At 52.5% G+C, this 13,817-nt stretch overlaps 1 protein-coding gene across 2 annotated transcripts in view; it reads right to left on the bottom strand.

Moving 5' to 3' along the window:
* Mrc2 (mannose receptor C-type 2) overlaps positions 1-13,817 on the bottom strand; it is a 55,452-nt gene that overhangs the window by 7,054 nt on the left and 34,581 nt on the right. For both annotated transcript variants that reach the window (XM_026402296.2, XM_026402297.2), the window contains exons 7-20: positions 12,204-12,392; positions 11,901-12,055; positions 9,755-9,862; positions 8,157-8,272; positions 7,555-7,703; positions 6,493-6,710; positions 5,617-5,759; positions 4,232-4,334; positions 3,521-3,659; positions 3,379-3,414; positions 2,920-3,080; positions 2,744-2,811; positions 2,025-2,125; positions 1,572-1,714 (exon numbers count right to left, since the gene is read on the bottom strand). In XM_026402296.2, the coding sequence (XP_026258081.1) occupies positions 1,572-1,714; positions 2,025-2,125; positions 2,744-2,811; positions 2,920-3,080; positions 3,379-3,414; positions 3,521-3,659; positions 4,232-4,334; positions 5,617-5,759; positions 6,493-6,710; positions 7,555-7,703; positions 8,157-8,272; positions 9,755-9,862; positions 11,901-12,055; positions 12,204-12,392 (1,829 nt within the window). The remainder of the gene's footprint in view (positions 1-1,571; positions 1,715-2,024; positions 2,126-2,743; positions 2,812-2,919; positions 3,081-3,378; positions 3,415-3,520; positions 3,660-4,231; positions 4,335-5,616; positions 5,760-6,492; positions 6,711-7,554; positions 7,704-8,156; positions 8,273-9,754; positions 9,863-11,900; positions 12,056-12,203; positions 12,393-13,817) is intronic.

The following is a 13,817-nucleotide window of genomic DNA, read 5'->3' as shown; positions in this document are numbered from 1 at the left end:
GATGACCTCAAACTTGAGATCCTCCTGCCTCAGCCTCCCAAGTCACTGGGATTATAGGCATACACCACTACACCCAGCTTCCTGGTATAAATACTTCGCAATTCTAAAAAAAAAAAAAAAAAATGAAGGTCAAATCAGGTCTAATAAATCAGCCCATGGATGCAAAAGGAACCACTTTGAGGAAGATACATCTTGGAGGGAGCATTTTGAAAACATGGTTAGAAATACACTCCTTTTGATTAATTTAATTGCCCCAAACTGTTGTATCTGCACACTCGAAACACTCAGGAAGAAGAGACTTCCAAAAATGTTATTTTTCAAAAAAATCTTCCGACATTTTTTAACCCTCTTGATCAGGTCTTCTGATTCATTTTTGAGGCAGATGGGAAGAGAAAAATTTACTATGTAACTTTAAAACAAAACCTTTGTTTAGTGGGTAGACATCACAAAGGATCAAATTAAGATTCTTAAAAAATCATGAAATAACAGAAAGACAAGTACCACATGTTTTATTCACATGTGGAATGTAAAAAAGTTGTTCTCATAGAAATTAAGAGTAGGAAGGGGGTTACCAGAGGCTGAGGGAATAGGAAAGAGGGAGGGATGGGGAAAGGCTACCCAGTGGGTAGTAGTTATAATTGGAAAGAAGCTAGAAGTTCTGGGGTGCTTTTGCACTGTAGGGTGACTATAGCTATAATATGCTGCATATTCCAAAAAGCTAGAAGAAAGGATTTTGAATGTTCTCACCACAAAGAAATATTAAATGTTTGAGGAGACAGATATGTTTACCCTGATTTAAACATTACATATTGTATAATGTACTAAAACATCACATGGTACCCCATAAATATGGATCATTTTTGTTTTTATATATCAGTTAAAAAGTAAAGTTTAAAAATTATGACATCAATTTTCTGTTGCAGAGAAAAAATAATGAAATATATGCAATCACGTGGTTCTTATTAAAATAATTTTAACTATTTAAAAAAGTTTTTTTAGATGTAGATGGACACAATACCTTTTTTTTTTTTTTTTTTTTTGGTGGTGCTGAGAATTGAACCCAGCACCACATCACATGTGCTAGGCAAGTGCTCTACCATTGAGCTACAATCCCAGCCCCAGATTATTTAACTTAATAATTATTATACTTGACCATTTGTGTGAGTTCAATTCATACCATTAATCATTTTTAATTTTAAAATATTATTTTTAAAATTTTTAGCTGATGCTTCAAATTCTCTTGTTCTTTTACCACATATAACATTAGTCACATGGGTGTAGAAGTAAATATGTATTTTATGGACACCCATGCACCTATGCAGAAATAAAATGTTTGGGTATGTATGTTCAATATTTTGTTTTACTAATAAAAGGGTTTATTATCAAAAAGTATGGCAATCACTGATCTAGAAAATTCACTGAAGATGTTGGACAACCTCAATTCCTGGTAGAATGACTACACTGTCATTTTCCAAGGAGGCTAGCCCTGGCACTGGGGACAAGTAAAAGACAGGAAGGTGGGTATAGGCAGACACTATGATTCCCATGGGTGCCCTCTCCCCACCTCCTACCTTGTTGAGGAACTGGTTCCAGCCCGAGGGGCAGCCTCCCTGGGCTGCAGGGAGGAGGTCAGGGGGCTGTGTCTCTCTGGTGCTGTTGCTGCGCTTGCAGATGTAGGGCAAGGCTGTCAAGCACTTCTGGTCCCCCCAGTCCTCTGTGAAAGGGGAGGAAAGGTGGTCATCCCCAGGGCAGGGCACATCATGGCTGGCAGTACTCTCTGCCTCATGCCATGAGAGGACAGACGCTGGGCTGGGGCTCAGGGGCTATGTCCAGCTCTGAACTCAAGTCCTCTGGCATGAGGGTCATGGAGACGGGACCAACCCTCTCTGGGTCTAGCCCTTCTTGGATTTGGGTACAAAGAGAATAAGAAGAGACTGATGGCCTCTGCTCACCTTACCACCCCCAACATTGACCCTCTCCACGGTGATGGCACCCTCTGTGTCCCCCACCCCCGTCACCCTCACCTCGGCTGGCTGTCATGTACACGCACTTCTTGTCCTTGCCAATGGGCCGAGGTTTGCCTGGTGCCCAGGAGATGAAGTTTATAGTGGAGCCATCTGACCACCTGCAACAGCACAGAATGGAGTGACTGCAGCACTGACCAGGGCTCAACCTCCCTTGTGTGCAGCACATGGCAGTAAGAGAAAGGGGAGTGGGCTCAGAGCTACAGAGCTCGTGCAGCCATGGATCCACGGGGTAAGGTCCAGCCCTCCCCAGCAATCCTTTCTCTAAGAAGCCTGAAAACCTGGGAATGGGGGATCCAAGAGCAAAGATGTGCTCAGATTCCCATGGACTCCCGGTCCTTCTGCTTCAAGCCACTGATGCATGGTGGGCACTGAATATACTGTCCCCTCTAAGCATCATATGTTCTGCCCACGTCCTGAGAGGCTTCCTTCATGATGAACAACCCCAGACATAATAGGAGCTGCAATTATTTAGGCCCAATATGTGCTAACTGCAGTTACAATGACTTCCCTTTATTATTTCAAATTCTCACAAGAATCCTAGAAGGCAGGCCTCATTATTCCCACTTGCAAGATGAGAAAAACAAGGCCGGAGAAAGGCCACACAGCCAGCAAGGAGCGCTGGATTCTAACGCAGGTCTGTTTCTGTGTGCGGGCAGCCTCCCCACCTCTAGCCTGGAGATGCGGCTGTTCATCCACGCATGCGCCCCTTCTCCCACCTGAAGCGCCCGTCGCCCTCGGAGGTGTGCAGGCCGATCCACCAGTGCTGCTCCTGGCCCCGGGAGAACTGGGGGAGCGGGAAGGGCGGGTGAGGGCTGGCTGCCTCCCTGCCCTCAATCCCTGACCTGCCTTCTCCAGGCCCACAGCCCGCGCACCCACGGCCTCTCAAGCCCACCTTCTGCAGGGTGTGTCCCAGGAAGTCCAGCTCAGCCTGGCTATGCACCGAGGTCAGCTCGGCCTGGAACCACGTGCAGATGCGCTGCGCCTGCGCCCACGTGGAGTGATGCTCGAAGAACTTGTACTCCGCGTCCTGGAAGCGCAGCCATTCCCGCCGGCCTGTGGAGCAGCGCAGCGGGTGGAAGTCAGGCTGCGACAGCCCCCCAAGCCCCGCATGTGCACCGCGGGGTGGGCAGAGCCAGGGCAGGCCGCCCCCCACCTCCCCAGGCACAGTGGCTGAGCACAATGGGCCCGGCTCCAGACCCTGCGCTTTCCCTCCCTCCCTCCCTCCCTTCCTTCTGTGGCTACAGGGCTGCGGTGTCCAACTCCCGTCAACTCAGTCCCCTTTCCACTGGAACCCTGCGTCCCCTGGGTTTTGTTCCTGGCCGCGGTGGACTGGGGTAGACTGGGGTCTCACCTTGAGGGCTGATGTCCGGATCTCGCACGTCCACGCCTACAGAACAAGGACAAAAAGGCTGCAGGGGAAGGAGACCCTCCCCAGCATCCTGGCCCCGCGCCCCTCCCTCTGGTCTGCGTCCCACGGTGCCACCCGACCCAACCTCTAGGGATCTTGCAGATCCAGTCGAGCTGCGTCTCGCACTGCATGGCCACCCACTGCAGGGAGGCCAGGTCCAGCACCGCACAGCCCCGGATGTCATCGTCGTCGTGCCGGCTCCGGTCGAAATTGTGGTAAGAAAACTGGAGGGAAGCAGGATGAGGGAAGAGGGATGTAAGGCACGAGGCGCAGGCCGCCCCATCCCCAGGACAGGGGGACACCGTAAGGCCTGGCCTGAAGTAGGAACTCCCAACCTGGCCTGGGTGTCTCCTCTCAAACCATTTTTTTTTCCTTTCTTTCTTTTTTTTATTTTTTAATTTTTTTTTTGTTGTTGTTGTTTGTTTTTGTTTCCTTTTTGTTTCCTGGGGATTAAACTCAGGGGCACTTACCCACTGAGCCATCTCCCCAGGCCTTTTTTTTTTTTTAATTTATTTTGAGATAGGGTCTCATTAAGTTGCTTAGGGCCTCGCTAAATTACAGAGGCTGGCTTTGAATTCACGATCCTCCTGCCTCAGCCTCCTGAGCCGCTGAGAGTAAAGGCGGGTGCCACCCTATCCAGCTCGCTTACCTTTTTACCCAGACGGCTCTCAGCTCTCTGGAAGCTCTACTTCTAGGAAACCCCATCCATTCCAGGCTTGGCCCTGCCCCACCAGACTCCACCCACAAACCAGCCCCACCCACCTTCTGATCCAGCGCCTCTGCCAGTCCACCTTACCCCTAGGCCATCGCTCCAGCGCCAACTCTGACCCCCTCCAGGGTCCCGACGGTTCAGGCCAATCCAGAACCAGTGCTGCTCATGGATCTCAGGCTCTGATTCACTTCAGCAGAACCCAGGGCAAGGCAGAAGAGAGGAGAGGTGAGGGAGGTGAGAGCTGCAGGCATCTCAACGTAACACCTGACCACTCTCGTCTGTGACCTGGGCAGTCCCCAATGCCTGAGCCTTTCCACCTGAACTTCACACTGGCCCACCAAAGCACTCTTTTGGAAGGGTCATGGGGGTGGGGGGGAAGGGGTGTTCTTGTTTTGTTTTAGAAAAGTCTCTCCCTGGAGATTAGGACAGCTGGACCAGGCTCCCAGCTCAAGGCTCAGTGGCCTGGCTCCCCTTCCCTTGGCTTTCCCTACTCATCGAAGTGCTGGGTGTTTTTACTTTAGGCAGGTTAGGAAGCTGTCTGGCATGTAGCAGCAACCTGAGACTCTGGAGCTAAATAACCTGGACTCAAGTCCTAATTCACCCATGGACCAGCTCTGTGACCTTGGCAAATAACCTCACCTCTCAACCAGGGTCAGTGGAAAATGTGAGCTATTATAATTCCTAGTCAAATTCTTGATGATTGCTGAGAGAAGATATCCCTGGAATTAAGACTCATTGGGATTTTTCCTGATCTAAGGGATGACAAGTCTATGTGACAGAATATAGTAGTTGGGGCCACAGACCAGAGTTGGAGTCCTGGAGGGATCCCCGAGGGCAGAGCTGCAGCCTTTCTTCTCCCGCTGGGATGGTTTTGTGATTTTTGTTTTTTATTTTGACCAAGGATGCTTAACCAATGAGCCACATCCCCAGACCTTTTTAAAAACTTTTTTATTTTGAGATAGGGGCTCACTAAGTTTCTTAGGGCCTCTCTTAAGTTGCTGAGGCTGGCTTCAAACTTGCAATCTTCCTGCCTCAGTCTCCTGAGTGGCTGGGAGTTCAGGTGTGTGACACAGGGCCCCAGCTCAGGATGGTTTATCATGGAGTGGTATTATGGGTTGGTGTAAGGCAGAGGTGAAATGCTTAACTTGAGTCAGGTTGTAGGCTTATAATGGAAAGTCTGCATTTGAGAGGGTGTTGCTCGCTCCATGAGGCTTGTGAGCACATGGAGTCTCCTATGAATGAATGGATCACACCAGTGTGTTTGCCCAGGTCTCCAGGGGACCATGACTATTTCAGAGGGACAGGATGGTCCTGGCACTAGTGGAAGATACACAGTTATTCCAAGCCCTCAGACAGGCTGTGGCCACCTTCACTCTGTCCACCCTGCCTCTTGCCCCACGCAGCCGAGAGTCAGCAGCCAAGGCTGCTCCCGCACATATACAGGCAGCCCCCTGTCCCAGGCTCAGTACCCAAAGATCTTGTTGAGCATGTTGGCTACAAAGTGCTCTTCCTCATAGCTGGCCAGGCTCAGCAGCTGGGCCCCCAACTCCTGGCAGGCCCCTTGGGCCTGGATCCAGCTCTTCTTGTCCTGCAGCCGCTCTGAGCTGAACACCTGCAAGAGCAGAGGCCAGCTGTCTAATGGGTCTCCACTGGCACCTCTCCAGGTGACAACTGCCACCCTCCACGTGGCAGCAAGAACGCAAAGTGCTTTGGCTTCGCTGGACCTAGGACAATCCTGCCCATCAGAGAACAAGCCCCAGGGGAAGGTGTCCAGCTCAGTCAGCTCCTGGAGAGAGCAGCTGTGCCCTGTCCCCTGACCAGTGGGATGACCTGGACTCTAATCCCAGCAGATCCACAGCTTGCTGTAGGCAAGTCCCTTCCTCTCTCTGGACTTCTGTTTCTGCATGTAATAAAAGACCTTGGACTCCATCAGTGGCTCCCAAACTTGGCATATTACCATGCCCCAGCCAGACCTACTCAATCCAAATCTCCATGGCGACAGCCTGGATTTTTATTTTATTGTTTTGTAGTGCTAGGGCTCAAACTCAAGCCCACGCATGCGAGGTTAGATTTTTCTCAGGTTCTCCAGGTAATTCTGAAATACATTCTGTTCCCACATGTGGGAACCTCTGACATTGATGATCTCTACGGTTCCTTCAATTCCTCAAATGTTTACTGAACATCTACTATTTGCCAGGCCTCAGATTCCACTGGTGAGAGTTTCATCAGAAATTACTGCTCTCTGCAGTATGGTATCTCTGGATGGTGGCTGCTCCCTCAGGCTCCCCACGTAAGCTGCCCCTTTGCTTTTTTCTATACCCCACCGTGCCAACAAGCGGCCCTACCTTGTAGCAGTACCGGAGTTTGGGGTCCGAGGCCCAACCCTGAGGACAGGAGCCAGTAAGGCTGGGTGTGGGGTCTGGCCCTGGCAGCTCTGGTGTCACTGGTGTGCCCAGGCTCTGTCGGCAGATGTAGCGAGCCCGGAACGTAGTGCAGTTCTTCACCTCCCATAGTCCCATGGCGCTGCCCGTGGCCAAGGCCACGCAGCCCCCACGGCTATACCCTGATGAAGGGAGAGAGGAGAACCACAGACTGAGGAGGACTCACTTTCTTGCAGGGTACCCCTGCAGTCCCGACTGGGAGCATGCTTGGCCATCTCTGCAAAGACAAGCTGTGTAGAGTCCGAGCCCAGGTGGGAGGAAGGAATGAGGCAGAGTCCTAGTTCTTTGTTTATTTACTGTGAGATCTTGGGTATGTTGTTTAACCTTTCTGAGCCTCTCTCATTATCTACCTCATTAGGTTATGGAAAGGGTTCAAAAAGCTAATGTGAGCCATGTGCAGTGGCCCACACCTGTAATCCCAGCAGCTCGGGAAGCTGAGACAGGAGGATGGAGAGTTCAAAGCCAGCCTTCGCAATGGTGAGGCGCTAAGGAACTCAGTGAGACCCTGTCTCTAATAAAATACAAAATTGGGCTGGGGATGTGGCTCAGTGGTTGAGTGCCCCTAAGTTCAGTCCCCAGTATGCGCCCCCTCCAAAAAAATCTAATGTGAAATGGTAATGATGCTAATGTCTATGCAGTGCACTGTATTGTGCTCACTATTCTGTGCATTTTACATATATCGTCCCTTTCCATGTGTTAGCACTTTACATATATTTAAGGCTCATGCAGACTCTTATGAGGAAGGCATCCCATTTGACAGGTGAGGACACTGGGACTCAGAGGATGCACAGCCAGTAAACAGATTGCCTCCAGGGCCTGCCTGACCAACAGGCCACATTGGACAAATGGTCACTACCCTGGGAAGCCCTGGAGCACAGACCTAGCAGGGCAGGCCCACCACGGCCTCCCAGCTCCCCCAAGGCCAGTCAAAGAAGGAGGCTGTCAGTACTATGGGGTGGGGCTCACCAGGCTGGTCCCTGTTCCAGTGGGTGTACATGACTTCGTCCCCACTGAGCCAGCGGAAGGAGCCGGTGCTGTTGAGGTCCTGCAGGGCTGTCCAGAAGTACTCGCCCTCCCAGTTGTAGATGAGGCTGCTGACGAAGGCCTGCTCGAACCTTTGGGAGGCAGCCTGGTCATGGCAGGGAGTCTATCCCCACTCCCTGGCCACAGGCCAGTCTCCCTGCTCTAGGAGCTCGGGGGGATGTGCCTGGCCAGTAACTTGCTCAGGGAAGTGAGAAACCTGGGGGCTCGCGGAGTAACCCAGTTCCCTCTTCTACCATCCACACCCCTTGCCTTGCTGAGAAGGAAGGAGAGAAAATCAGACACAGCCAAGGTCTGTCTTCCTTGGGCATCCTGCCCACGCTTGTGCCTGCCCCTGCCCTGCCCACGCTGAGGTTGCCTAACAAATGACTCTTTCTTGTGATAAGATTTCAAAAAGAACTAGGAGCCCATTGAGTCTCAAAGGACTCCAAGTCCCTCTGGGCATGGTGGCAGGACACTACTCCGTTTGTGGGAGGGGCTACATTACACAGGTCATGGGCAAGAGTGGGTCTTGACCCCTCCTGTACCTGTTAGTGATGGTGACCAGCTGAGAGCCATGGTCAGTGCACAGGCGCCGGGCCTCACTGTAGGTCACTTGGTCCTCTCCCAGCCAGTAGCAGGATGGGCTGTGCCATGTCCAACCCTGGCTCAAGAGAGAGGACAGAAGAGGGGCGTCTTTGGAGAGAATGATGTTCCATCTTTGCCAAAAAATCCTGGGGCAGGGGATGCCATCAGGGGCATTGCTGGATGTGCACAGGATAGAGGTGACAGATTTGACCCCCGTGGCCATGCTGTGTTTTGCACCTGGTCACTCTCCCCTCTCCCACCACTACTCACAACTGTCAGACCAGGCTAGAAGCAAGGTCCCCGTGTGGCTGACGGACCCGACCCACGGCCTGGCTCAGAGAGATGAGAGGCATCTAAACCAAGAGGCACGGGGTGGGGGTGGGGGGTGCAGGAGTAAACTGCTGATTGGCTGGGAAACCAGAGAAGAAAATCTGGGGAGAGACACCAGCTTGCAGAGAAGGTTGAGCAGTCGTCAGGGCCTACAGATGGGGAGGAAGCGCCTGGCAGGAGGAGACCCTTAGAGACCAGCAGAGCCAAGGCAGAAGAGAAGCAGGTGTGGTATGTCTAAGTGTCCATCAGAGGGGATACAAAGTCCCCTGGCCAGGCTGAGTGTTAATCACAGCCACTCAGCACCCTCCACACACATACCAGGCGGGCCTTGGTGCCAGGCGGTTAGCAATTCCTCACCATCCCCTACCTCCACTCCACCCAACCCAGGACAAAGCCCCTGTCCCCACGCTGAGCACACTGACCCCAAGCTCCTCCGCTAGCCCCTGTCTGCTCTCTCCTTTCTCCCCAACTGATCATGCCCACTGGCATTTCCTGCTCCTCTCCTGGGGGAGGGTCTGGATTGGGTAGGGGGGACTGTAGTAAGGGGCTTAACCCAAAGGAAAACAGGAGCCAGACCAGCAGGGAGGGGCTGCTGGGAGGAGCGAAAGGCCACAAAGTATCCTTTATAACCCAGAGCCCCTGCCAGGTTGGGGGGATAGGGGTGGGGGAGCTGGGAGGCCTGGAGGAGAGAAAGGGGTGGTGACTCACTCTCCCTCTTTGGCCAGCTCACTGCCCTGTCCCTCACTCGCCTTTTATTCCTTAATCCTCTCCTTCCCTCTCTGAACTTCTGGAAGCCCAATAGGGCTGGGAGCACAGGAGGGAAAGGCACATCCCACTCCCCCAGAGGAGACAGAGAGGCACTCGCTGTGCCAGACAGAGGCCTGTGCCAGTGAGGCAGAGGGGGAGGAGGCCTGGGCCACAGAACCTCTGCCCACCATGACTGGGCCAGGCTTGGGGGGTCACCCACCCCCACTTCTTTGTTCTCTGCTGCCCTAGGAAGTGGCTTCCCCAAGGAGAGGGGCTCAGGGCTGGGGCTGGGGACTTCTGCTTCCTCCTCGCCGCTCTACCCTATCTCACCCCATCCAGCTCTTTCAGGAGGAGGCCCAGGAAAGGGACACCAAGGAGGCGGGGTGCTGGGTGAGGCTGCAGGACTCCCGCCACCCTGCCTCTCCTGGGAGCCCCTCTGGCTGGCTGGCCCCACCCAGGGCAGCTCCAGAAACACCCTCACCTTCCGGCAGCCATGATCCTCCTCAGCAGCCCCCTGGCTCAGCTGACCTGCCTTCTTGCAGATGGATGGCAAGGACTGGTTACAGGGACTGTCATTCCAGCGACCTTCCTGGGGACACACAGTGAGAGAGAATTTCAGTCCCCTCCCCCTAAGTCTCCCTAAACCTTCTGGAAACCTGGTTTCTAGAAGTGGCTCTGCCTCTGACTTGCGTGATTCTCAGCAGTTGGCCTGACTTCTCTGTGTCTCAGGCCTTTCCATGCAGAGGGCAGAGTTGGCTCACCAGGCCTCTAGAGTACAGGGGAGCACAGTTCGTGAGAAAATGCCCTGAGACTTGACCAAGCACTGTCTAAATGGGAATTGGTGTTCTGTGAAATTATTTATGCCTCATTTTATAAACACTGATAACAAGCTGGCTAAGATTGTTAGAGCAACTAACAGCAAGGTAGACAGGACTCCCAAGGTATACAGTAGTCCCCCTTATCCCCAGGGATAGCTCCAAGACCTTCCCAGTGGATGCTATATATCCTCTGTTTTTATACCTATGATAAAGTTTAACCTACGAAATAGTCACAGAAAGAGACTATCAGCAACAACCAAGAGTGGAACAATTATAAAACACACTGTAATGAACGTTATTCAAAGTTCATGAAGTAGTTTGAAATTTTCCACTTCTTTTTGGACTATGGATGACCTCAAGTAATGGAAATCCTGAAAAGTGACCCCGCTGCTGAGGGAGTGACTGCTGGAGAACCAGGCAGATCAGGGGCCATGTGTCCAGAACCAAGCCTCAGCTGGGGAAGCTGAAGAAGCCTCTACAAATGTCTGAGCCCTGCCCGGTTCCCACAGCCTCTCAGGCAGCAGCATGTCTGCTGTTAAGCCCCATCCCAAGGGCACAAGTGACTGTGTGTCCTAGCATCCAGATAATGCCCGGCACAAAGGAGACACTCAATAAATAACTGTTTTTAAATTTTCAAACAGCATCCCCCAAGGACAATGGCTCTGCTGTTGCAGTCCCTGGCACTGTTAGCAGTATCTGAAACAGAGTGTCCTGTCAGTCCCAGGGATGGGTAACCTGTCCCTGTGGCTTTGTTCCCTTTTAAAGGGTCTCTGCTTGATACTTTACATCAATTCCTTCACCTAGGCACACCCTGTCTAAGTCAAAACCACAGCAGACAGTCACAACCCCATAATTTCTTGAGAAGACAGGACCCTGGGCTGGATAGGACCGATCCCTGGGGTCAAGGGTTGGCAGATAGCAGCCCTGCTTGTGAAGCCTTCACATCATGTGGGTTCTGATGCCACCTGCTGGTGGGGAGGAACAGCTGGCAGGAGACCAAGTGTGGGCCAGGCAACAGTGCCTAAGGCTACAGGAGAATTAACTCCTTTAATCCTCCAAAGGACCAGCGAGTAACTTGCCCTAGGTGACATGGCTAGCAGGGGATGGAGGTGGAATTCAAACCCTGGCAGTGTCTCATTTGGAAGGAGAGTAGGATGTCCTTCAGCTGGTGTGGGAGACCAACCTTACCCGTGACTGAGTCACACTCCCCGGCTGGCTGCTGAGGCGCTCAGTTGCAGAAATGTGGCAGAGCTTTCCCCACCCTTCTTGGGTGGGAGGGTCGGTGTCTCGTGCATGGGTGTGTCTTGCTACAGCCCCGTGGGTGAAGCTATGCTCACCTGTTCCTTTGTTATTACAGGGGTTATATTACAAGGGGTTATATTTAACCCCTTGCCCTGTTTAGGATAGAATCTCCCATGGAAGTGCCTTGTGTGTCTCCTTCTCTTACTGTGCCCTTGGGTGTGGCCTACCCAGGTGTCAGTCAACCTGCTGACAGTGGACATCATGAAGATAGACTCAGCCCCCTGAAACCTGACCCCTTGCCTCATTTGAATAGCTTCTCCTCAATAAAAGGGGTCAGCGCGTGCTCTCTCTCTCTCTTTCTGCAGACCCTTAAGGTCAGAGGAGCCGTCACAGTAACCCCAAAGAAAAGGTACTTGTGTCTCTTGTGTGGTTATTTCGTGCAGCCCAGTTAGCCCAGTTTAACTGGAGTGACCCCTGAGCCTTTTAGTCTCGAGAACAGAAACCCAGCAAACTGGGGTACCCCCAGGGTGGATTCTGTGGCCCTGTGATGGGGAAGGAGGATCTCACCGGCCCCCAGATGGTAACACAGTCCTCCAGACTGTCCCGGAAGTTGTTGGGCTCAAAAGGGTGCCAGTGGGTGAAGCTCACAAGGCTCCCGTCGGACCACTCAAAATTCATCTGTAGTTTCAAATCGTTGAGGCCGATCCACAGCTCCTCCACCTCTGGGGGTGCAGCAGGAGAGGAGAGGAGAGGAGAGGAGAGAGGACACTGAGAGACCAGCCTCAGCCACCATCAGAGACAGGACAGGATGGATAGCGCAGAGGCCCTGCCCTCTACCCTGGGCATGTGGCCGGGCAACCCCTCCCTCACCTTGCTTGATCTGCTTGGTGATGAACTCGAGCTCAGCCATGCTGTGGATGCTGAGCAGGTCGCCGCCACCCCGCAGACATGCCTTCTTGGATTCCTGCCAGCTGCGCTTCTCAGCCTGCAGACGGTAGCAGTGGCCCTGGAAGGGCTGCCAGCTGGGCTCACATTCCACCTTCACATTGGCCCACCTGTCTGCGGAGACCCACAAGGCCACTGCTCAGAGACCCAGCCACCCAGTCTGGGTACCAACACCACTGGGTATCAACCCAGGAAGAGCCTCCAAGTGGCTTCCTTCCCAAACCCATCTCAGATCTGCTTTCCACGCCCAGAACAGGCTTGGAGATGCTGAAGACAAAACCCTCCGAGGCTGCTGGATACCCAGGGTGGAGATCAAAGTGTTGGTGCAGACCCCACCCAGGACTGTATAGCGCCTCTGGCTGTGGCTCTCAGCAAGAGATGGGCATGCGGTCAAGACAAACCAGCCCCTTGAGCCTCAGTCCCCTCCTCTGTAAATGAGGTTTTCTGCTGAGAGTCGAATTTAGCTTGTGACCATTTTGCTTAATAAATGGAACTGCCATTATTCTCACAAATAACATTCATTGAGTGCAGCTCTGTGTTGGCCTAGGCAGTCTTGGAGGAAGACAGTAGAGAAAGAGCCTTGAGTCAGTAGTGGTGTAAGGGGACAGATGAGACCGGTGGGAATATGAGGTTAAGAGAATAATTCTATAAAATGGACCCACTGTGCTGACCCCTCCCCCCACAGATGCTTTGCCAAAAAGCAATCCACCTACAGCACACATGGCCTAAGTGACAGGATACATCAGGTTCCTCCACAAAATGAGGCAAGGGCAAATGTCGAGCAGTCTGAGTAGGTAAGAGAAAGGATGAGACTAGTATCAAAGAGAGAACAACAGGTTGTTAACCTCCCCAGTCTTGCTCCTGGGCACTCTGGGTTGCTAACAATTAACCTCCATGGGAAAGAAGGAGAGACAATAATTAAAGAAAGGGGTTCTGGGGTCTATAAAAGAGCAAGACACAACCCTTACACAATTCTGAGGCCCCTTTTCTTTGGAGAAGTCTGACTCTGTTCCTTTATTAAATCAAACTTGCTTTCTACATTTTCCTCAACATTTCTAGGGTATTTACTTTCAACACCCAGGAACAAGGACCCTTCCTGATCTCGAGATCAGCGGGACCCAGTCCTGCCCACCAGCAGTCCAAGGTCTGGTGGGTGAGTGCATAGTCACTGCAAATTGGCTGCATCTCCTGATCAGGATTCCCCCGGCCCCTCCCACACCCGAACTCCTCTCCCTGTACCCCAAGACCCTCTTTTGCCCCGACTTTGGTAGATTCCGAGTAGCCCTCTAGGGATTGGGGTCCGAGGGCAACTAAGGCCAACAAGCCCTCACTTGGGTCTTGGCAGAAGAAAAAGGAACTTCACCAAACCACCCACAATGTCAGGCTCAGGCAGGATTCCGCCTGACCAGGCGGGAAGGCGTGTGCCCACTGGAAGTATGGCCCTAGACTGGGATTCTGGGACTAGCTCCATCCCCGCCGACCGCCCCCGGCTCCAGCCATACCTTTTGCTGGAGACTGGGCAAAGTGGGTGGGCCGAGA

This window comes from Urocitellus parryii, chromosome 7, assembly GCF_045843805.1.
Source record: "Urocitellus parryii isolate mUroPar1 chromosome 7, mUroPar1.hap1, whole genome shotgun sequence".
Taxonomy (NCBI): Eukaryota; Metazoa; Chordata; class Mammalia; order Rodentia; family Sciuridae; genus Urocitellus; species Urocitellus parryii.
Note: the sequence above shows the minus strand (reverse complement) of the source record. Positions and strands in the feature narration are given on the sequence as shown.